Source organism: Anolis sagrei, chromosome 1, assembly GCF_037176765.1.
Source record: "Anolis sagrei isolate rAnoSag1 chromosome 1, rAnoSag1.mat, whole genome shotgun sequence".
Classification (NCBI taxonomy): domain Eukaryota; kingdom Metazoa; phylum Chordata; class Lepidosauria; order Squamata; family Dactyloidae; genus Anolis; species Anolis sagrei.
The window spans coordinates 258,039,367-258,063,380 of NC_090021.1; the positions used below are offsets into that span (position 1 = coordinate 258,039,367).

The 24,014-nt window shown below is 49.9% G+C and overlaps 1 protein-coding gene across 14 annotated transcripts in view; it reads left to right on the forward strand.

Moving 5' to 3' along the window:
- The first annotated feature begins 1,472 nt into the window (after positions 1-1,472).
- The window catches only part of PAX6 (paired box 6), a 40,231-nt gene continuing 17,689 nt past the window's right edge, over positions 1,473-24,014 (forward strand). For 2 of the 14 annotated variants that reach the window (XM_060766350.2, XM_060766371.2), the window contains exons 1-6: positions 1,473-1,513; positions 1,791-1,846; positions 9,607-9,737; positions 11,014-11,055; positions 11,150-11,365; positions 12,826-12,991. In XM_060766350.2, coding sequence (XP_060622333.1) covers positions 1,837-1,846; positions 9,607-9,737; positions 11,014-11,055; positions 11,150-11,365; positions 12,826-12,991 — 565 coding nt within the window. In that variant the 5' untranslated portion in view covers positions 1,473-1,513; positions 1,791-1,836. Of the gene's footprint in view, positions 1,514-1,790; positions 1,847-8,736; positions 8,904-9,606; positions 9,738-11,013; positions 11,056-11,149; positions 11,366-12,352; positions 12,443-12,825; positions 12,992-24,014 lie in introns of those variants that run through there. The other 12 variants (XM_060766419.2, XM_060766425.2, XM_060766390.2 and 9 more) reach the window with 8 other exon arrangements.

Genomic DNA, 24,014 nt, shown 5'->3' on the forward strand with positions numbered 1-24,014 from the left:
CCTCCCCGAAAGCAAAACCTCTTGAATAGGTTCTTTATTGTAATTGTCTCACCCCAATTGAGCGCCCCACTGAGCTGTTGTATCTTTTTACAACCCCTAACAACTCACACCAGTAACATAATTACCTCGAGATATTTATAACGAGAAATTACTTTTCCATTTTCCCCCTGCCAGGCTGGGAACCTAAAAGAACAGGGAGGGAGGGGGTTATTTTGGGAAAAGTGAGGAACAAAACTTCACTTAAATATCCTATTTTATATATAATATAATTTATAATATATAATCTAATATATTTGCGTGCACACACATTTTACTTAAACATCCAATTTTATATATAATAGAATATATAATATATAATGTATATATAATATAATATAATATAATATATGCGCGCGCACACATTACACACACACACACATATATTATAATAATTCTATAATACTCCCCCTTCCTGTTCTGAGGTTTGATCAACTTTTTAAGAGGCAACTTCCCTCACTGTGGGCTAGTTTTGGGGTTGCCCAGGGGGTCTGGGTCAAGGTAGGACCACGGGAAGGGAAGGGGGAAGGGGAGGGCTCCGGTTGCTCCTGGGTCCTTTGTAAGTTGGGGCTGTTTGGGCCCTGGAGTTGGGGCGCTTCGGCTGGGAGGAGGAGGAGGAGGCAAAAGAGGCGGCTGGACGGGGCCTGCCTCCCCGGGCTGGGAAGGGGAGTAAAATGGAAGCCATTGTTCGCCTCCGCTCGCCTTTGTCCTCGCCCTTCTCGCCCCCTCCGAGCCTTACTTTTTTAAAGCACTGAGGCGAGGTAGACAGCGTGTGTCACAGGACAGGGGAAAGGGGGAAGACCTAAAGACCAAAAAAGAAAGGGAAAAGCCGGCCACAATCTGTGGAGGTCTCCCTTTCCAGGCCTGGCCCTCCCCCCTCTTTCTTCTCTGAACCCCTTTCCTCTCTTGGGAAGAAGGGGAGCGGGGCCAGGAAGGCGGCCTTTCAAAAAAAAAAAAAAGGCCCAGAAAGTCATCCCAAACAAGGGTTTCAACATCAACAACAACATCTACATTCACATGGGCTCCGGGTTTGGTCCTTCGGTAAATAAAAGTGAGCTCTCCCCCACCAAAAAACTTTGTTTTTCCTCCGACAAAGGCCTTGGTCCCCCCAAAACCTTGCAGACCCCCTCGTCTGGCTTCCAACCCCATCAGATCACCCCAAGGTGTCGGTTCCGTGTTTGCAAATACAGGCGCCCAAAGTGTCACAGAGCACCACTCGAGGGGCTGGGAACAGAGGGAGAGCCCCCTTTGTGTGTTGAGTCCTTTCAAGGGCAAGGTTTCCCATTGCCTCTCCCTGCAAGGGGGCCCATCGGTGTGGGGAGTGGGGGTGGCGCCCTTTGCAAAGCCCTTGGCCTGCTCCTCACTAAGGCTCCCTTTCCTCTCTCTCTCTCTCCTCCTCCTCCTTAGCGGGAAGACTTTAACCAGATGTGCGAGCCCTTCACCTGCAGGAGAGGAGAGTCCGTCACGCGTCAATCAGGCAAGTGGGACCCAGGCTCCTTCCCCAAAAGCATGCCTTCTTCTGGGTTTTTTTGGGGAGGGGAGGGGGGCATTTCAGCGCCTCTAACTCCTTTCAAAGATTCAGTCTGGCCCTTCTGGAGGTTAGGATTTGGGGCGGGTGAGTGAACCAAGAAAATAAAATCATACAAATTGGGAGGCCTTTGATGCCTTGGAGAGATGAGCCGAATATTTTGGGGGGTGTCCCTTGATGTTGCCCACCCCCCCCCCCCCAATGACTGATGCCTGTTTCCTCCTAGAGCCCGATAGAGCGATCTGCCTGGGATCTTGCCTCCTGCAGCCACCATGCAGAACAGTAAGTGAGCTTTCCCTTCTCTTTCACGCGTGGATGCCGGCTTGAGAGTGCAGAGCTGGAAGGACTGGCTTGTGGCTTTTGGTCTTTGGCTGCTGGGAGGCCGAGCGGGGGGGGGGGGGGGGCAAACGGGCTCCACATTTTCAAAATCTTCTTGTGAGTCAAGCGATTGATTTCCTCTGGAAAGAGAGAAGAGGCGGGTTTAAGAGAGGCCCCACACCCCAGTGGCGGAGTGGGTGCGTGTCTCCATCCACAGCCAACTTCACAAAGTCTTTGTATCCATGGAAATACTCGAAAATTTGGAAGTGTTGAGTTGGGGCTGGTGCTTAGCAGAAAATAAAAAGTAACACTGGCCAACACTCATTTTGGTGCCTTCTTACTGGATATATTTGGCCAGGGATGGCACTCTCTACCACTTGCTATCTGTTCGTTATTATAGAAAACCATAATAACCATAATATCTAAAACGCTAGAGCTGGTGAGGTCTATCCAATGCAATTTTCTGAATTAGCGCCACAATTCACTCCCAGGAAAGGGCCTAAAAAACAAGACGAAAGGGGTTGTTGTTGCTGTTGTTGTTGTGTTATTGTTGAGCTGTGTAATTGGTCTCACCCGGAGGCTTCTCCCAGACCAAACTTCCTTGGAGGAGCCCTTCGGTTCAGATTCCGAGTGACGAGGTTGTTTTTCCGGTTGGCGCGGGCCTGGCGAGGCCGCTCTTTGCGCGTGGATCCCAGGCGGGAGTCTTTCTGAATGTTTGTGGGTGAGAAAAGTTCTCTGAGCCGGGAGGGATTGTTCATTTCGACCTGTTTTGGAGCCGAGTTCATCTCCAAATTGTGTCAGGGAAACGGAGGAAGAGAGAGAGGACTTTGGCTGCTCTGTGGATGCAGTGGATCGTGCGCCTTGCTGCCGAAGAGGCCAGAGCCGGCCTGTGTGTCTCCATGGCATGGAAATGTGGGGGTGCCTTTAAAAGCGTGACCCACTTTCAGCAGGAACGGCCTTGCGCCGTGTTTCCTTTCAAGGGTTTCCTTTTAGAGGCCGGGCTGGCGGCGAGGCGAAGGAATTGGCCGCCGCTTGGCTGCTGGGCCCTGTTGTCGCCGCGAAGGCCGGGCAGCCAGGCAGAGGCACCAAGGCCGGCTTCCAGGGAGAGAGGCGCCGCGTCTGTTGTTTGTCGTTGTTGTCGTTGTCGCTTTCGCGGCTGCCATTGCCACGCAGGGAATTCCAATCTGCTCCCAAACTGAGGCGGATTTGACAGAGTGGCGCACGATCCACTGCTTGAAACTGGGGTCCTGGAAAAGAGTTCCAGGTCTTTGCTCTGATTTACAAATGATCCTGGGCCCCTCAGCCTGGTTCTGGGGTTTGGCAGGCCTTGTGGGGAGGGGGGTGTGCGATTTCCAAGTCGAATCAGCCCAGGCTGCAGGGAAATGAAGGAAGATGGGCCATTTGAGGTCCAAATTCGCTTGCAGGATCTCTGTTTGTGGATGAGGATCGGGACCTTTCAGGTCTGCTCGCGCGAAGAAATTGGCCCCATCTGAACTGACCATTTGATGCAGTTTCAAACTGCTGTTGAAGAAAATGGTTTTGCTGTGCAAGTGAAACCCTGGAGCCAATTGGAATTTCGCAAACCTACAAAAAGCAGTATTTTGTGCGCTTTCCTGAGAATGTGTTGTCTGGCCACGACAGATGAAAGTCAGCCTTGAACTGCATTAAATGGTCTGTGTAGATGGGGCTTTCTCTCTAGAATGGGAGCTCCCTCCATCCCTTGACTTGTAAGGTGACTCCGAGTTTAAGTGGGGCTGGATGCCCAATGAAGCCTTGTTTACCAGAACCTCCTCTGAGAGTCGCCTGGTGTTTACTCATGACACTCCATGAATTTCAAAGGGTTTCCTTAAGCAAGGGATACCCCAAAATGGTTTTGCAAATTCCTTCCTCTGAGGGTCCTTCCACACAATCCTATATCCCAGAATACCAAGGCAGGAAATCCCACATTATCTGAGTGTGGACGCAGATATCCCAGTTCAAAGCAGATACTGTGGGATTTTCTGTCTTGATTTCTGGGATACAGGGCTATGTGGAAGGGTCCTGAGACTGGATCTACACTGATTTATATCCCAGGAGATTATCCCAGATTATCTGGTAGTGTAGACTCATATAATCCAGCTCAAAGCAGATCAACTGGGATCAGATCCTGGGATATATAGGGTAGTGTAGATCCAGCCTAAACACAGTCATCAGCGGCTGATATTGGTTGTGTGTCTCCCATCCAATTCCCAACCAGCGCCATGGAGATATTTGCTCCCTCGTAGATGTGCCTGGGGAGGGGAACAGTGTTTGAATGTCTTTCCAGCGCCCTCCTCTACTGCAGTGTGGCCAGAGGATGGGGCCCCGTCGGCTCAAGCAGGACTTTTCCTGAACCCCTTGGATTCAAGGCAGAAGTAAAGGTGCTTCAACCTCTCTTCCTCCGAGGGAGACTCAGGCCTGCAGTCTCAGCCAGAGCAGAACCACCGGGTCAGTAGGAAGGACTGGCTAGCACCAAATGCAGAGGGTCTGCCATGTCGGACGAAGCAACAGCTCTAGCAAGGCTGTCGGGAAAAACAAAGGCTGCCTCTACACCCTAAATAATACAGTTTGAACTGCCTGATATGGTCACCCTATGATGCAGTTCACTATATGTTTCTACGGTGACCATATAATATGTTCAACCTGCATTATTTGACAACTCGCCTTGTGGAACCAGCCTTATCTGTGGAGTTTGTTTCTGAGGGGTTTCCCTTTTGGGACTGAGGGGCTTCCCCTCCTGGGCCTCTGAATGCCAAGTTTGCCCACTTGGAAAAACTCAAACTGTGGCCCGTCTACACCGACCCTTTCATGCAGTTCAAACCTTAGCTTCACACTCCTGCAGCTCGACTACAAAAGCGTGCAAATCAAAGTCGTTCAAAGTCGTGCTCTGTGATTTGTGTCATCGCCATCCGGGCCTCAAACTGGTTTTAGAGTTTCCTAGGACTGCACAGCAATACCGGTATAAACTGCATTAAATGGCCAGTGAAGATTTGTGTGTGTGTGTGTGATGAGTGACTTGAGAAACTGCAAGTTGCTTCTGATGTAAGAGAATTGGCCGTCTGCAAGGACGTTGCCCAGGGGATGCCCGGATGTTTTACCATTCTGTGGGAGGCTTCTCGCACGAGGGGCTGGAACTGACAGAGGAGAGCTCACCCCGCTCCCCGCATTCCAACCTAGCAGTTCAGCTGGTACAAAGGTTTAGCCCATTGCTCCAAAGGGGCTCTTTGCCACTGCAGATGAGGCCTAGGGAGGATTAATATTCCCGGGTCCGCATTTTGAAGGATTAATATTCCCGGGTCCGCATTTTGAATGTGCAAAGATAGCGGGATGCTTCTTCACTGTAGAATTACTGCAGTTCGACCCGCGTTCACTGCTAGGGCTCCATGCTAAGGGGCTGGGCCTTTAACCTTCTGGACAAAGAGCGCTAGCTAGTGCCTTCCCAAACTAGAGGCTTCAGCATTCCAAAGCATGGAGCCAGGGCAGTTCAAGAGGTCTCAAGCTGCCTTAGTTTGGCAGTGTGGACGCCCGGCCTGCTCGAGGCTCCCTCCCTCCGGGCGTAGAGGCAAAGGGTCCCAGTGCGGACCCGCGTCCCAATTGCCAGCATATGCTTCCCCCTCAGCCCCCTCCTCCGCCTCGTTCCCGGGGGAAATCAGGGCATTGATTGGGGCCTCACCTCCTCGAGGCACGTTGCGGACAGGACAGGCCTCCGGGCGAGAGGGAAAGGCCAGAGGGAAAGGCCCTGTCTGCACTGAGCACTGAAGGTAGCTTCAAACCGGAATGGAAGAAAATCGTTCCCCTGTGCAGAGGTTACATAGGAAATCCTGGAAACTGTTTGAGGCCCGGAGGGTGAAGACACAAACCACGATGCTAGCTTCAAATTGCATTAAATTGGCAGTGTAGACGGGGCCAGGGAGAGAGGGGGTGATAAGATAGAGAGGGGGAGATGAGAGAGAGATGAGAGAGAGAGAGCTTTCCCGCATATTTCCACGGGGGAGAGAAAAAAGGACCCCCTCCCCAAGAATTCAAGGCCTCATTGGCTTGCATGGGCCAGGGGGCAACACTCACTCACTCAGCTATCCCAGGGCAATATCATAGGCTGGGTCTACACCGCCATATAATGTAGTTTGAACTGCCTTATATGGTCAGTGCAGAAATTCTCGATAATTCAAGGCCTCCTTGGCTTGCATGGGCCAGGAGACAAGACATACTCAGCTACCCCAGGGCAAAATCATAGGCTGGTTCTACATAGCCATATCATGTAGTTTGAAGAGCATTAGACGGGCCTGTGTACTGATCATATAATGCAGTATAAACTACATAATGGGTCTATGCCCCGTCTGCACTGACCATTGAGGGTAGCCCCAAACCGGGGTGGAAGAAAATGGTTCCACTGTGCAGAGGTTACATAGGAAATCCTGGCACCAATTTGGGGCCCGGAGGGTGATGACACAAACCATAGAGCCATGGTAGGCATGAAGGGCTTTTGAGGAAGTTTGTTGTCTGTCCCCCTGCAGTTGCATGCTAGCTTCCAAATACATTAAATGGTCAGTGTAGACGGGACCAGAGAGGGGGGGGGGGCGATAAGATAGAGATGAGAGACGAGAGAGAGAGAGAGAGAGAGATAGAGAGAGAGTGCTTGCCCGCATATTTCCACGCGAGAACGAAAGAAGGACCCCCTTCTCGAGAATTCAAGGCCTCATTGGCTTGCATGGGCCAGGAGGCAGGACATACTCAGCTATTTCAGGGCAAAAGTACAGGCTGGGTCTACACAGCCGTTTCATGTAGTTTGAACCGCATTAGATGAGCCTGTGTACTGATCATATAATGCAGTATAAACTACGTAATGGGTTTATACTTCGTCTACATTGAGCATTGAGGGTAGCTCCAAATCGGGATGGAAGAACAGGGTTCGGCTGTGCAGAGGCTACATAGGAAATCCTGGAATCAGCTTGAGGCCACGGGGGTGAAGACACTAACAAACCACAGAGCAGTGATGCTTGCATGAAGGGCTTTTGTGGGAGTTTGTTGTCTGTCCCCATGCAGTTCGATGCTAGCTTCAAAGTGCATTGAATTGGCAGTGTAGACGGGCCCAGGGAGAGAGGGGGAGATGAGAGAGAGATGAGAGATGAGAGAGAGAGAGAGATTGCTCGCTTATTTCCACGGGGGGGGGGGGAGAAGGACCCCCTCCCCGAGAATTCAAGGCCTCATTGGTTTGCATGGGCCAGGAGGCAACACACACTCACTCAGCTATCCCAGGTCAAAATCATTGGCTGGGTCTACACTGCCATATAATGTAGTTTGAACTGCCTTATATGGTCAGTACAAATAGACCCATTTGATGCAGTTTGAGCTGCCTTATATGGGTCCGTGTACTGATCATATAATGCAGTATAAACCACCTCATGGGTCTATACTGACTATGTAATGCCGTGTAGTCATATCCATAGAGAAGTGAGCAGCTGGGGCTGGATGGGGGCCGTGGGTTTGAGAGAGGGGGAGGCCAGGGCGATTCCTGTGTAATCCAGGGCAACGGGAGGGGTAAGAGAGGAGGAATGAAAGAGAGGGGGGGGGGCTGGGAATCAATATCTAGGGGTGGTGTGCGAGGGGGGGGAGGGGGGTCTTTGCCGCCCCTCCTCTTTCAAAACTCTCTTTCTAATGGTATGTCCCAGAAGTCGAGATAAAAAGCAATACAGAGAGAGAGAGAGAGAGAGAGAGAGAGAGAAAGGAGGTCTCTCTTGCCCTAGATGCTTTCTCTCCTTCCTGGCTTTCTGGGGTGGCTTTTCCTTGGCGCTGGCTCCCTCCCCTCGCCCTCCCCCCTCCCTTTCCCCCCTCCCCTCCCCGCATCGCGTGTCACTTCGGATTTGTCCCGGCGGGCCGCGCGCTCCCTCGGTTGTGTCCGCACTGGCCCCGTGGCTACCTTAAAAAGTCGCTTCCCCTCGAAGGGGAAACGAGTAGAGTTCAATCTCGTCGGAGTGATACCCAAATCCGGACAGAAAGGGTCGTTTTTATCATGCTCCTATTTGTCGTGACGATGCAATTTTCAAAAGCGGAGCGGTGTCATAAAGTGACATGTCTGCCACAAATGCTCCAACTGATCTTTTCAATTAGCCTTCCATGCATGATCCGGGGCGACTTCCGCCTATTTCCAGAAATTAAGCTCAAACTTGACGTGCAGCTAGTTTTATTTTAAAGACAAATGTCAGAGAGACTCATCATATTTTCCCCCTCTTCTATATTTGGAGCTTATTTATTGCTTCGAAGCCGAGGCTCCTGGAGTCAATTTAGCAGGAGGCTCCAAAGAGAGGAGGAGAAGCAGGACTGAGAGAGAGAGAGGCAGAGGCAGAGGCAGAGGCAGAAAGAGAGGGGCAGAGAGAGCGGGCGCAGACCTTCTCCAGGGACCCCTTGGCCTCCAAAGCCTAGCGCTGCAGGTTGGGGATCCTCTTCGAACCCTCTTTTTAGATCCATGCTCAGGTGATCGAGGGGGGAGAGAGGGATTTGGGTTTCCCTCGCCTTGGTTGGGTCTGGGAGGATGCAAACCCAGACCACCTCCATGGCTTCAGAAGAATAGCAACTATTTTTATATTATTATTATTATTATTATTATTATTATTATTATTATTAATTGCCTTCCTCTTTTCCGGACTATGGAAGGGAGGGAGGAGAGAAATTGGGGGATTTCTTAGTGGGGGCGTTAGGGATGTGGAAAAGAGGGGGTCTCCTGTTGGCTTCCCCCCTTTGGGATCTAGAGGGAAGGAGGGAGGGAGGGAGGGGGAGGCAGGTGGATGGTCTCTGGGGCGGCGATCGGGGACCGAGGAGCTCTCTCCGACCCCACCCCACCCACCCCATGCCGGAGAGGGGCCGGTTCTCCTCCTCCTGCTCCTCCAGCCCAGCCCTCCCCCTTCTTCCCATCCCCTCTTTCCCCCCAACCTCCGCCGCTTTCGCCCGCTTGCTGCTGCTGCTGCTCCCGCCGCCAAGTCCATGGAAAGCATGACTCTGAGCGAGAGTGGGTACCCCCAAGGCGGCTCTTGTGGGGAGGAGGAGGAGGAGGCTGGCAGGGCTGGGGCCGCGAGTGGGGCTTTTAAGGGGGAAGAGGGGGAATTGGGGAAGGAAGGAGGGAGGGAGGGGGCAGAGGCGGAGAGGCGCGATGGCGAGCGGAGCGGATCTCGGCGGCGGGTTCCCAGCCCTCCTCGGACGGATCGCGATGCCTCCGGAGGAATCCCGCGAGGAGCCTGGTCTCTGGTGGGCTGTGGCGCGGGGGGCAAGGCTAGAAGGTGACCCCACGCGGGGAGAGCGGGCGGGAGTGGAGCTCCTCCGTCCGGCCGCGGAGGAGTGGGCGAAGGGCTGATTCCGTGGGGAAGGAAGGGCTTTGTGTGCGGGGTGGAGAGGAGGCTCCAGACCCTGAGGAGGAAGGGTCTCTTCCTAGTGAGAGGGCTCTCTTTGCCCCCCAAAGTCCCCCCATGCCTTCCCTCCCTAAGCCCCCGGGGGGACTCCCTTTCCGTACCCCCGTCCCCTCTCTTCCTTCTTTCTTTCCTTTCTTCCTTCTTTCCTGCCTTCCTTCTTTCCTTCTTTCCCTCCCTTCCTCCCCCTTTCCCCCCTTCCTTCCTTCCTTCCTTCCTTCCTTCCTTCCTTCCTTCCTTCCTTCCTTCCTTCCTTCTCAGGTGGCCGAGGCTCCCATTTCTCCTTCTCTTCCTCCTCCGTCCACGCAGGTCACAGCGGCGTCAACCAGCTCGGCGGCGTGTTCGTGAACGGCCGGCCGCTGCCCGATTCCACCCGGCAGAAAATCGTGGAACTGGCCCACAGCGGGGCCCGGCCCTGCGACATCTCCCGAATCCTGCAGGTGAACATGGCCGGTCGCCGCCCCGGCTCCTCCGGCCCCCCATCCCCCCCGCCCCCTTTGCTGTGTTTCCCTATGCTATGCTATGCTGTGTGTGGGTCACCCACGGAGGTGGGGGTTGGGACAGGGCTTTGCTTGGGGCGCCCCTTTGGGCAGAAGGGGGGGATCCGGTGTGGACCAGGAAGCACCTTCCTCTTCCTCCTCCTCCTCCTCAACCCTCCTGGGCCAGTCTGCCTCTTTACCTCCTAGGGCTGTGCTTCGGGAGGGAGACTCAAAGGGTTCTTCCACACAGCCCTATATCCCAGAACACCATGGCAGAAAATCCCACGAGATCTGCTTTGAACTGGGTTATCTGAGTCCACACTGCCATATATTTCCAGTTCAAAGCAGACAATGTGGGGTTTTATTCAGTTGTGTGGAAGGGGCCAGAGGGACCTCCAGTAGACATTGTCGCTTGACACTCTGCCTTCCCGCAGTGTAAACACTTTGATTCGAATTAACTGCCTGGAGGTGGACCGGGGCATGTGAAGCTCCCCAACCTACACACACTGAGCTGGAAAAAAGTAAAGGGGTTTTGGCTTTGTTTCAAGGAGACTTCTGTCCAATCAAGTGTGTCTAGGTCAGAGGTGTTGACTTTTCCCCCCACCCCGCTAGGACTTCTGCATGCCAGTATCTATATATATTTGTGTGTTTGTATATATTTATATTGATCGATGTCTATATTTCGATATTGAGAAACAAGAAGCATCTCTGGTCCCCTTGGAAAGATTAACTGGTGGCCCTTCCACACAGCCCTATAGCCCAGAACATCAAGGCAGAAAAGCCCACAGTTGTGGACTCAGATAACCCAGTTGAAAGTGGGCTTTTCTGCCTTGATATTCCGGGATAGAGGGCTGTGTGGAAGGGCCCTGGGCGCTGATTTGTTTCTGAGAGAGTGATTTGGCCAGGGATTTGGCTTAGGGATCCCGGTAGCATTATTCCTGCTCTAGATCTCCCCCACCTCCCTTCCCGACCAACCCTTAGCGACCTGACTCTTTTGGAAACTGGTCCGATGGTGTCTCTAGTTCCATCCCTACCGAGATCTGACATTTTTCTCCGGTTTTTCTCCCACCCTTTCCCTTTTACAAGTGGGTTTTTTACTAAAATATAAATATCTCACCTCTGTAGTGTGTAGGGCCACAAATGTAATATTTTTAAGAGAAAGAGAAAAAAAGAAAAGAAAAGAAAACCTCTCTTAAGTAAGTTCTCATACCATTTAAGGTATATTTTTGTGTTATAGACCCATGCAGATGCAAAAGTCCAAGTGCTGGACAATCAAAACGTAAGCTTGTCATTGTTTAATGCCTACTTAAACAATTTTATTTTTGTCTTGAAATTATTAATAATGTGATTTTCTGTCCGCTTCCCTGATGCAGGTATCGAATGGCTGTGTGAGTAAAATTCTGGGCAGGTATTACGAAACTGGCTCCATCCGACCGCGGGCAATCGGAGGTAGTAAGCCGAGAGTAGCGACTCCAGAAGTTGTAAGCAAAATAGCACAGTATAAACGGGAGTGCCCCTCCATCTTTGCTTGGGAGATCCGAGACAGATTACTATCGGAGGGGGTCTGTACCAACGATAATATACCCAGCGTAAGTGCCTCCAGAAACCCCCTTTTCCCCTCTGCGCTCTAGAACCCTCTCAGGAGGGAACGGGTTGTTCCTCGCTCTGACCTCCCTTCCCTTTGTTCTCCCGGGCCAAAGTGAACCCACGCAAGCTCGCCCACGCGCGTCTCCCTTTGTCCTTCACGAGGGGGAATTTCGGGATTCATGGGGGTGGGAGAATTGAAAGCAACCACAGCCAAGGAGGATCTCAACCCCTCCTTGGCTTTTGGGCTGAACAGAAATCCTCCCAAATTCAAGTTACACAAATTGGATTAAAGAAATGAACAATTGATGCCCAACAGAACCTGTGGCGAGGACCAAAGGGAGAAGCTCTGTGGGTGAGTTCTGCATTGAACCAGGTCTCATGCCATCCGGAGGCTGGTTGGTTCTCTCCCCTTATTCCGCCCCCATGGGAAGAGGAAAAACGAAGAAGGGGAGGAAAGTAACCAGCTTCCACGCCTGGATGGAGACTTGGTACCAAGCTCACTTCCTTATCTACTCGAAGGGGGACGGTGGTGGTTGTAGTTCTTTCTCCAAATGGATTGGCAACCTCTGGGTTCGGGGCTCTTCTCCACGCGCTTCTTTTGCTTCCACAGCCCCCCTTGTCCTCTCTGGTCCTCCTGGCGATGGCCAGCTCTTGACTTCAGAGGCCATCAAAATCAATGGGGTTCCACCTTCCCCATCCCACCATCCAAAGGGCTGCTGCCAACCGACCCCCATTTGCGGGAAGTCCTTGGTGGGAATGCCTGGGTTCTCAGTGGGTCTGCGTCTTCTCTGAGGAATATCTCAGAGAGAGTGGGAGTAGGAGTGGGATTTGGGGGAGGGAAGGGGGGACTCTGAGTCCTGGGTAGGTCTGTCTCTCCTCTGAGGAACATCTCAGAGGGGGTGACGATGCTAGTGGGATTTGTGGAGAGCGAGGGGGGACTGGCTGACTCTCTGAGTTCCCAGTGGGTCTGTCTCTTCTCTGAAAATATCTCAGAGGGGTTGTTGATGCTAGTGGAATTAGGCGATGGGGACTCTGAGTTCTCAGTAGGTCTGTCTCTCTTCTGAGGAACATCTCACGAGGTTGGAGATGCTAATGGGGTTTGGGGGGATGGAAAGAGGGACTTTCTGAGTTCTCAGTGGGTCTGACTCTTCTGAGGAACATCTCAAAAGGTTGGGGATGCTAATAGGGTTTGGGAAGATGGAAGGAAGGACTTTCTGAGTTCTTAGTGGGTCTGACTCTCTTCTGAGGAACCTCTCCGAGAGGTTGGAGATGCTAATAAATTTGGGGGGGGGGGGAGGAAGGAGGGAGGGACTTTCTGGGTTTGTCTCTTCTCTGAGGAACAGTCGTCGATGTTTGTGGGGCGGAGGGCGAGGAAGTGGGTGCTGTATATGGTTTGCTTTCCTTCCGAGGAAAGCCCACCTCCCCGTTGCAACCGTGGGGCTGACTGCCGCCTCTCTTTCAGGTCTCTTCGATCAACAGAGTCCTCCGCAACCTGGCTAGCGAAAAGCAACAGATGGGTGCCGATGGAATGTATGACAAGCTGAGGATGCTGAACGGGCAAAGCGGGACGTGGGGCACGAGGCCGGGCTGGTACCCGGGCACCTCCGTCCCAGGGCAGCCGGCGCCAGGTAAGGCCGAAAGAGGGGAGGAAGAGAGGGAGGGGAGGAAGAGAAAGAGCCGGACGGAGAGATCAGGCCTCTGCCCACCCCCACCCTGATCAATCCCTAATGTCTAATGACCCCTCACAGCCTAAAGTGGCCCAATTCGGCCTGGTTGCCCGCCTTTTGACTCCACCCACTCCTTCTCTCTCTCTTTCTTGGCGTCACCTTCCTTCGCCTCAATATCTTGTCTCTTGTCACCGTCGGGGATGCCTTGTGTGAACAGCCATAAAGCAGAGGGGAGGGGGGAATGGTCAAGGGATTGGGAAGGATTCTCCTGCGCCCCAAATATTTAAATCTACCCCCCCACACACACACACACACACCCCGCATGAAAAGACGATGCCTTTCCTCTTCTCTCTTTCTTGTCCCAATCTTCCGCCTCACACTGTATGGGAATCCCAAAACACACACACACATACACACAGCTAGTCGACTGAAACGCGCTTCAATCAACCACAGCCTCCCAGACGCTAAACCGCTGACAGGCGGAGAATACAACATCATTGTATCAGGTGGCTCTTTAAGGGTAATTGACAAATGATGTGACTGCCTGTGAGGAGAGAGCATTACCGATAATGGACCAGGAGGGAATAGAGGCTTCTGCCAGCAGCACCTCGGACAAACAAACGGGTGCCTTTCCACTACTCTGGCCCCTTCCACACAGCTGAGTAAAATCCCACCTTATCTGCTTTGAACTGGAATATGTGGCAGTGTGGACTCAGATAACCCAGTTCAAAGCAGGTACTGTGGGATTTTCTGCCCTGATATTCTGGCTGTGTGGAAAAGCCCTTTGTTTTAATTCGGGTTTCTTCGCTTCCACTTCGGCCCCTTCCACACAGCTGAATAAAATCCCACATTATCTGCTTTGAACTGGATTATATGGCAGAGTGGACTCAGATAACCCAGTTCAAAGCATATATTGTGGGATTTTATGCCTTGATATTCTGGGTTCTATAGCTGTGAGGAAAGGTCCTTCTTTCTCTCCTGCTATCTTTGGTTGTTCCTTTTTTCCCCTCGCTGCAAGTGTTGGGGTATTAGGTATTGTGTGTGTGTGTTGAAGTTTCCTGTTTGGCCCCACGAGTTTTCAGAGAGTTTTCTTCAGCAAGGAATACTCAAGACTGAAGTGCATTGATCTCAAGTGTATGAGTCTGGGGGCCCTTCCACACAGCCCTATATCCCAGAATATCAAGGCAGGAAAATCCCGCAATATCTGCTTTGAACTGGTTTATCTGAGCCTTGATATTCTGGGATATAGGGCTGTGTGGAAGGTCTCCCAGTTCAAAGCAGATATTGTGGAATTTTATGCCTTAATATTCTGGGATATAGGGCTGCGTGGAAGGGCCCTGCACTGCCATATGATCAATTTCAATGCAGTCAATCCGACTTCTGAAATTGCATTATATGGCAGTGTAGATAAAGGTCTCAGGGGAAGTTTTTCCATCTCCTTTCTTTGAAATATAGCCCATCCAGGAAGTAACCAGGACTGACCCTGCTTAGCATCCAAGATCAGGCGGTATCTGATTATTATTATTATTATTATTATTCCGTGTCAGGAGCGACTTGAGAAACTGCAAGTCGCTTCTGGTGTGAGAGAATTAGCTGTCTGCAAGGACGTTGCCTAGGGGACGCCCAGATGTTTTATCATCCTTGTGGGAGGCTTCTCGCATGTCCCCGTATGAGGAGCTGGAACTGATGGAGGGAGCTCATCCGCGCTCTCCCCGGATTCGAACCTCTGACCTGTCGGTCTGCCATGTATCTGATGCCTTTTGGGTATTTAGGCCCGGTAGGAAACGTGGCCTCTGTGAGACAATCACCAAAATGCCTTGATTTGATTTCCCGCATGGGTCTTCCTTGAGGGGAAAGGACCGATCCAGGCTGGAGCCGGTCTGGATTCGCTTCTCTCCGGAGTTGCTCGGCTTTTTCCTTTCCTGCTCCCAAAGTGGTCAAGACGGGCCTCTGTTTATCCTGAAGATTAATAGGTGTTTGCTGTGGGGAATGACAAGGGGTTAATGGGAAGGAGAAGAGGACGAGCGGCGGGTCTCTTCCTCCAGGCCCCTCTCTCTCTCCGGGCTCCGGCCTGGTCTTCTCTCTCCCCCCCCCCCCCCCTCTCTCTTTCTCCGGAGAGGTGTCTGCCTGCCCAGCAACCTGTTTTTGGGGGGCTTTGTTTTCCCTTCGGAAAAGGAGGTTAAGACGGGAGAGCGAGCGAGCGAGCGAGGGGGGCTGAAAGAGCGAGAGAAAGAAAGAAAGAAAATCAGTAACAATATGCGGAATATCGGGTACAAAGGATGTTTCTGTCACACGCAAGAATTTGTTATGGGAACAATTCTGCCGCTATGTAATTGCTCATTAGAGATCGTTTTGTTTCTCATTAAGGCGACATGAATAAGCGTCTAGTTGAAGGAGACAGCTGTAGAAATGTTCCACAGGAGACCTCTGGACACGATATGGCACCGCTTGCCAATTAGGCATGTCAGTTTTTTAAGGGAAGGGCGCCTTCTGGGGGGACCTGGGAGAGGCAGGCAGGGGCCGGGCCCATCCCGGGACAGAGCAGGAAGAGGAATTGGAGGAGGAGGAGGAGGAGGAACTCAGGAACTCAGGAACTCAGTCTAGTTTGCTTCCTTGGCAAAATGCGTCCTGGAATCCAAGGGAAGGTCTGGAAAGGTTGGTGTTGACCTCACTGGAGAGATCCCAGTCTTACACCAACCATATTATGTAGGAGTCTCCCTCATGGCAAAAAAATCCCTGTTGCCTTTCAGGTGGGACTATTTGTGACCCTTTCCCAAGACCCCCAACGCCAGGTATTGACAGCTTAGAACAGGCATGGGCAAACTTCGGCCTGCCAAGTGTTTTGGACTTCAACTCCCACAATCCCTAACAGCCTCAGGCCCTTTCCTTTTCGCCCTCAGCCGCTTTTCGCCCTCAGCCGCTTAAGCGGTTGAGGGGGAAAAGGAAAGGGCCTGAGGCTGTTAGGGATTGTGGGAGTTGAAGTCCAAAACACTTGGCAGGCCGAAGTTTGTGATAGGAATGAGGATAGGATTCCTATGGGATATGAATGAGGAGATGTTAGGCTCAAAAATAACCCTCACTTAGGGGGTGATTCCACAAAAATATAGCAGAGTGCCAGAAACACAATTCATAACCATACTGTGTAAAGTGCAAGGATTAGTTTCCATTCTAGAACAGGATTGCAGGAGCTACAACTTCATCTATATATAAATAAAAATGTAATTTTCGTTTGTGGGATTAACATAACTCAAAAACCACTGGACAAACGGACACCACATTTGGACACAATACACCTATCAGGCCAAGGAGCAACCATCACTCATAAAAAACACTGAAAAACACACCAGAAGAGACTTAAAAAGCAAAAAAATACAAAAAATAAAAAATACATTACAACACATGCACAAAACCACATATATACAGAAATGCACACACACAAAACACATATGCACAGCCTGGGACACAGCAACGCCTGGCAGGGGACGGCTAGTCTATATAAATAAAAATGTAATGCTCGTTTGTGGAACTGACATAATTCAAAAACCACTGGACGAATTGACACCAAATTTGGACACAATACACCTATCAGGCCAACTAGTGACTATCACACATAAAAACACTGAAAAACACAGCGGAAGCTACTTAAAAAGCATTTTTTTAAAATAATAATACAACACATGTGCAAAACCTCATATACGCACATATATACACACATATATGTATACACACAAAACACATATACACCGACTGGGCCACAGCAACGAATGGCAGGGGGCGGCTAGTAGGTTCTAAAAATAATAAGTTTATTAAAGTCAAAAGAAATCCATTCTGGGTAGAAAAAGTTATTGTAGTTAACTAGCTTCACTGAGCTTTTTTCTAAGGAAAGGGAAATAAATAAATAAATAGTATCCATGCAATTCCATCTTGCCTGGAGACTGGCAAGAAGCATCCTCACTCAAGGAAGACAAAAGGAAGAGAGAGACCTAAAATGGAGACAGGACCCAAAGCTAGGCCAGGGCAATACAAATACCTTTAAAAGAGGAAGTTACCCCATCCCGCAAAATGTCACATTGCTAAGTGTCCAAAAAGGGGAGGAGATAGTGGCACGCAGGAAGAGTAAGGACAGAGCCCCTTCTAAGCCCCTTCTTGAGATAGGCATGCATAGGGAAACTGAGGAAGGAATTCCTCACTCTGATCCCTTCTAGGCTAACAACTCATTGAGGGCTGGAGACTTGTGCAGTCAGGGATGAAACTCAACAGTTTGCCTATGCCTGGCTTACAAGCTATTTCTAGACATTTCCTTTGGATTCCAGTCTCTGATCAAGAATGCCCCTCCCCTCCATACGAACGTGGGCAGCCCCATTGAATGCCCAGGACATGAAAAAGAAAAACAAAAAACCGAGCAAGAAGAGGGGGTGTTTGAAGTGTTCCTTCAGAAGGAAGCCGCCTATTATATCTTGAAGCATATTTTCGGTGTGAAATCGGATTTTTTTGTGAGGCGGGGGGGGGGGGGAGCCTCAGGCCTCTTTCACACAGCTGAATAAAATCCCACATTTTCTGTATTGTCGAAGGTTTTCATGGCCGGAATCACTGGGTTGTTGTAGTCTTTCTGGGCTTGTATGGCCTTGTTCCACATTTTCTGCTTTGAACTGGAATATATGGCGGTGTGGACTCAGCTAAACCAGTACAAAGCAAATATTGTGGGATTTTCTGCCTTGATCTTCTGGATTATGTGTGATGGCTTTCATCCCTGACTGCACAAGTCTCCAGCCCTCAATGAGTAGCCTAAATAGAATTAGAGTGAGGGATTTGAGGGTTGCATTTGAGCCTAACAGCTCTGATTCCCATCAATGTGTCTGTGTGGAAGGGCCCTCGGTGTCGTGCTTGAGGTTAGTGGTTCCTTTCAAGCAGGGGCTTCCCTCCTGAAATATGTATTTGGATGTGAGAAAGTGGAAGGAAGGAAATTGAATCGAAACTTCCATTCCCACACATAGAAGTCACCCCCAATCATGGATTAATAGTATGGCGAAGAGGGGAAAGACAAAGAGATTTGGTTTTCTGGTATGCAGACACGTTGTGGTGCTTTGAGTGTTGAACTCCAGCTCTGGAGACCAGGGTTTGAATCCCCACCTGGATATAAAAACCCATTGGGTGACCCTGTGCAAGGACCTGGCGCAATGGGTTAAACGCTTGTGCCGGCAGGACTGAAGACCGACAGGTCGGAGGTTCGAATCGGGGAAAGTGGGGTTGAGCTCCCTCTGTTAGCTCCAGCTCCCCATGCAGGGACATGAGAGAAGCCTCCCTCAAGGATGGTAAAACATCAAGACATCCGGGCGTCCCCTGGGCAACGTCCTTGCAGATGGCCAATTCTCTTACACCAGAAGCGACTTGCAGTTTCTCAAGTAGCTCCTGACACTAATAATAATAATAATAATAATAATAATAATCCAATATGTGATCTAATACAACAGCCAACAGAGTGATCTTGTCTGCTGTGGACTCATCTTGTTGTGTTTATAATAATAATAATAATAATAATAATAATAATAATAATAATAATAATAGCTCCAGAAAACCCATGGAAACGACTTAAAGCACAGAAGAACAGAAATGCAGACGGGAGAGATAGCTAGAGAAGTTCAGGTGCTCCCAGGAGGAGAGAGAGGTTCGCCCCCCAGGTGTGTCCCTCTCTAGGCGGGGCTCACCTTTCGACCAGGTGAAATCACAGAGAAAGCTGACTCGGGTTTGCTGGAGCGGGAGCCAAAGTAGCCGCGGAGGTCCCTGGAATCCCGGCTGCCTCCTTATTTCTGTGTCCAGATGTTCAAAACGCTCCCTAAACCCGAGCAAGATTCCTTCTGTCACCTTCCCAGATCGGAAGGAAGGCCAATTCCTCTCCCCTCTTCTTCCTTCGTGGCTTTTCAAGAGGTTGAACCCAAGAAAAGTTCCCGATAGATTGGGTTCCTCTTTTGATGTTCCTTAAAGGCACCATCTTGAACATCGCTTTCCAATGGTGCCCCAGTTCCAATGGGAAGGAGAATTAGTGCCCGATCCTAATTTCCTTGAAAGAAAAGAAAAGTGACCATTATTTACGAACCAACCGAGAGTCGAGTCTTAAACCAAGGCTTCAGTCCTCGTGTCTTCTTATCATCGCTTGGACTCAGCACATTGTAGGCATCCTGATTCTTTGGATGCAATGTTTCTGCGTAATTGAGATTACTTGGTGATTCCAGCCCCCCCCCCCGTTTATTTTTATTTTTAAGATCGAGCTTTAGTATGTGGCCTTTATAGGTTTCATAGAATCCATTGTTGTAGGTTTTTCGGGCTGCATGTTCTAGAAGCAGTCTCTCCTGACGTTTCGCCTGCATCTATGACAAGCATCCTCAGAGGTTGTGAGGTCTGCTGGAAACTAGGAAAAATGGGTTTATATAGTTTGCAACAGATCTCACAACCTCTGAAGATGCCTGCCGTAGATGCAGGCGAAACGTCAGGAGAGACTGCTTCTAGAACACGGCCCACAACAACCCAGTGATTCCGGCCACGAAAGCCTTCGACAATACATTTCATAGGCTCGTTAGCTTGCCCCGAGGAAACCGCACTGAACGGAGTGGGGAAAAGCTCTCAAGGAAGGGCTGTACTACTAGTCTTAGCTTCCCAGGGAAGTTGGTTTCGAAGCTGTTGAAATAAGGTCTCCTGGACTCTGTGGAGGGCGGGCGACCCTTTCGATTGGCGTGGCCACATCCAGGGGTGTACATAAGAAGGACAAAGTTAAGACATTGACTCCCCAAAGAAGAATTTCCCTAAATCTTCCTCACATTTCTAGAATTAGAGTCATTTAAAGCAATAGACTTTCGGAATCCAAAGAAAAGGAGCAGGCAAAATGACGAAGGGAATGCGAAGGCATCCAACTTGAGGTATCCATCCCATACCTCATCACACTAGAGAATGAATCCACTTTCAATCCGGTTTCTGCCTCCTGCAGAATTCTGGGTTTTGTATTTTAGGGAGGCTGTTAAAGGCCCCCTCCTTAAACTACAAACCCCAGAATTCTGCAGGAGGCAGCATTGAATAGTAATTTCAGTAAGAAGAGGCTAAGGATTTATATTTTTATTGACTTTTTATGAACCTATATTTTATATGCTAATGTTTTAATTGTACAGTATTTTATATGTTGGGGGGCATCGAGTCGCCTTGGGGCTGAGAAAGGAGGTATATAAAAACGGTAAATAGATAAATCTATTTAAATAAAATGTAATGTTCGTTTGTGGGATTAACATAAGTCAAAAACCACTGGACGAATTGACACCAAATTTGGACACAAGACACCTCTCAGGCCAACGAGTGACCATCGCTCATAAAAACACGGAAAAACACATCGGAAGAGACTTAAAAAGCCAAAAAAACAAAAATTACATTACAATGCATGCACTAAACCACACACATATATGCAAACACACAAATATATAGACACACAAAGCCCATATACACATACTGGGCCACAGCAACACGTGGCAGGGGACGGCTAGTAAATAAATAATAATTAACCGTATTTAAAATGGATTCATTCTCTAGTGTGATGAGGTTGTTGGACAAGACCAGGGTTTGGACTCCACTCGACCGTGGAAGCCACTGGGCGATTTTGGGCGAGTTACACTCTCTGGGCCTCAGAGGATGGCAAACCCTTTCTGGGCCCTTCCACGCAGCCATATAACGCAGAATACCAAGGCAGAATAACCCACAATATCTGCTTTGAACTAGGTTATCTGAATCCACACTGCCATATCTCAGTTCAAAACAGATATTGTGGGATTTTATTCAGCTGTGTGGAAGGGGCCAGAGTATGAGAGGAAAGTTTAGGAAGGAAACGCGCGTGATGGTAAAAGGTGGGACATCCCTGAGAAAGGGTGAGCGGCGAGGAAAGACTGCCTCTCGTTAAGGGTCTGAAGCCCGTCTCCTGGTCTCCTCTCCTCTTGGTTGGGTCGGCATTTCCTCTCCTTTCCTCTCCTTTCCTCTTCTTTCTTCCACCCACGCGCGAGGCTCTTTAGCTAGCGGTTATTTATTTATTTCGTATCAAAAGCATTGCATAAATTAGTATAAAACCAATAAAAATAGAAGGAGCGCAGGTGGCAAAATATCTTTTGACCAAAAAGGAGCAACAGCAATGGCATTGTCTGCAGCCTCCAAAAAATCCTTCCACTGTACATGAGGCAGGGCATAGTGGACAAGCATACAGATGCGGAGTTGTCTGTTCTGCTCCACAGTCACACAAGGTGTGGGGTTCCTTTAGGCTAGGAAGCCCCACGTCCACATTTCCCATTGACGTGTAGGTTCTACAGTTTAGGACTTTTATCCTTACCCTTTGAGCATATTTTAAGTTTTTTAGATGTCACGAACACTCTTTCCAGGGGGGAAAAACCGCCTATCCTCGAATTTCTCCGGGTCATTTGCAACAGGCGCTGCCTGTTTTCAGGAGAAGGAATCTACCTTCGATTATTTCAACAAATAATCGAATTTTTAAAATCCCATATTGGAGATCCCCCCCCCCCCCTTAAGATGTGTAGAATCGGCGTGGGGACTTAGACCTGAAAGGAAAGTTCTCGCCAAGGTTTCTGCTTGAGGGTTTCTCTGTTGATGTCCTGCCTGGGCGCCTTTTCGGAAGGTGTTTGTTGTGCTCGTTCCCGTGGCCTTGAGAGCCACGGCCCTGATCCAGCCAGGCAGCGAGGGGCTTGGGCACCCCATTACTTTGCATAGGAGGCCTCTTGCCAAAGATCCTACCACGGGAGACTCCTCCAGACCCGCTGCAAAGAGAGTTGCTTACTCGGGAGTAAAAGCCCCCTTCCTGGGTTAAGGCCAGGAAAAGTCAGAAAATACCTCATTTACTTTAATGTTGGAGCCCCCCCCCCCCCGGTGATGCAGTGGGTTAAACCCTTGTGCTGGCAGGACTGAAGACCGACAGGTCGCAGGTTCGAATCCGGGCGAGCATGGATGAGTTCCCACTGTCAGCTCCAGCTCTCCATGCGGGGACATAAGAGAAGCCTCCCACAAGGATTGTAAAACACCTAAACATTCTGGCATCCCCAGACGGCCAATTCTCTCACACCAGAAGCGACTTGCAGTTTCTCAAGTCCTCCTGACACGAAATAATAATAATAATCAGATACCGCCTGATCTTTGATGCTAAGCAGGGCCAGCCTTGGTTACTTCCTGGATGGGTTTCTCAAGTTGCTCCTGACACGAAAAAAAAATTAATGTTTAGCCCAGGACACTGGTGGAGCACATTGACTTGGCAACAGATGTCTTTTGAGGGCCGACTTGTTTAGTATTGGGGTGCCTGTGCCTGACACCCCTATTAATCCCGCTTTGCCATGAAAAAGGTTGGGGAAAAAGGAGGAATTCCACCACATCGTTGGCTCCTCTCTCTCAGGAGCAAAAAAAAAATGTGAAAAGAAAGGGATGGGGCGGGTGGAGTAATGCCTTTTTTCTTTCCCCCTCCGAGCTAAATTAAAATTAATAAATCCGTCTTTGGCCGGGAATATTCATGGGCCTCTCTAATGCCCCCCCCCCCCTTCTCCTCCTCCTCCGCCTCTTCGCAGACCCATCTCTGTCTTGCTGGATTTTAAGAGTCCATTACGCGGAAAGCATAAGGCAAGGTTAGGTCTCAGAGGGGGACAAATATGGTCTCAATCTGATAAACGCCATGCAGCAGTGAATAAAATAATGGATACACGAGGGCTGACAGAACAAAAAGAGACATCTCTATCCGGGAGAAATTCTCCAGTGATTTAGTGGTTTTAGGGATCACTGTTTCTTATCTGCCCCCTCCCCACACAAGCCTCCCCCCCCGCTCTCTCCTCCTCCTCCTCCTTATAAGCTTTCTATAGGATTTAGACACTTTCTCTTTCAACAGATGCTACACTGTTTTGATCCCAGCTCCGCAGCTGAAAGGTGCCGCAATCGGTTTGCTATCTTTCTTCCTTTCTTTTCCCCCCTCTGCTAGTTTTCCGCCTCACTGGTTAAGACACTAAGAAAGTAAGGCATGATTTTATTTCCCAGCGTCTTTTATTTTTTTCCCCTCCCTCTCCCCCTTCTTCCCCTTTTCTCTTTCCTGGAAACAAATCCTATGCCCAGCGTCAGATGGTCTCGCTATAGGATAATAGGAACGGCATATTCACTGGCTTTGGTGCGGATTAGGTCTCGAGAAGGTGGAACGGGCGATTGAGTTCATTCCCTTTCTTATGGCAGGGAGTCCCCCTTTCAAAGCAAGAAAGATATCTTAATTGTCTGGCATTTCTTTATTTCCCCCCCTCCCTCTTTTTCTAAGAAAACATATATCTGCCTTTCCAGATCAACACTTTTAAGTAGTGTTAACAGACACCGTTTTGGGAGGGAAAGGGGAGGGGGAGGCTGGGTGTGTGTGTGTGTGTGTGCTTGTGTGTATGTGTCTGCCTGAAGAGGGACTTACAGGAGAATGAATGGAGACCAGAGAAAAGGTTGCCATAAATGCTACTTAAAGAAAATGAAGAGCCCTTGATTTAGGGCACCAATCGACAGCCCTATTGAAGTCAATGGGGAGCTCCCCATTGATCTTAAAGGAGCCTTTGAGGTCTCGAAAAGGGCCGCGTGACCGAGGCTGAAAGTGTTTGGGGCTGCTTTTCTTGGATTTGGGGTTTCTCACTGGCCTTAAGATACAAACAGGAAGAAAGGAAAGTGCCGCTATTTGCCAGAGACGGACAGACAACCTCTCTCTCTCAAACCCCCCCCCCCCCTCTCTCTGGTTGATCACTTATATAAACAGCACGCTCCACCATTTCCCCCCTCGCTTCCCAAACTTCTGCAAAATGTATTGTCGAAGGCATTCGTGGCCGGAATCACTGGGTTTGTTGTAAGTGTTTCGTGTGTATGGCCATGTTCTAGAAGCACTCTCTCCTGACGTTTCGCCAGCATCTATGGCAAGCACCCTCAGAGGTTGTGCATAAGTGTGTATGGC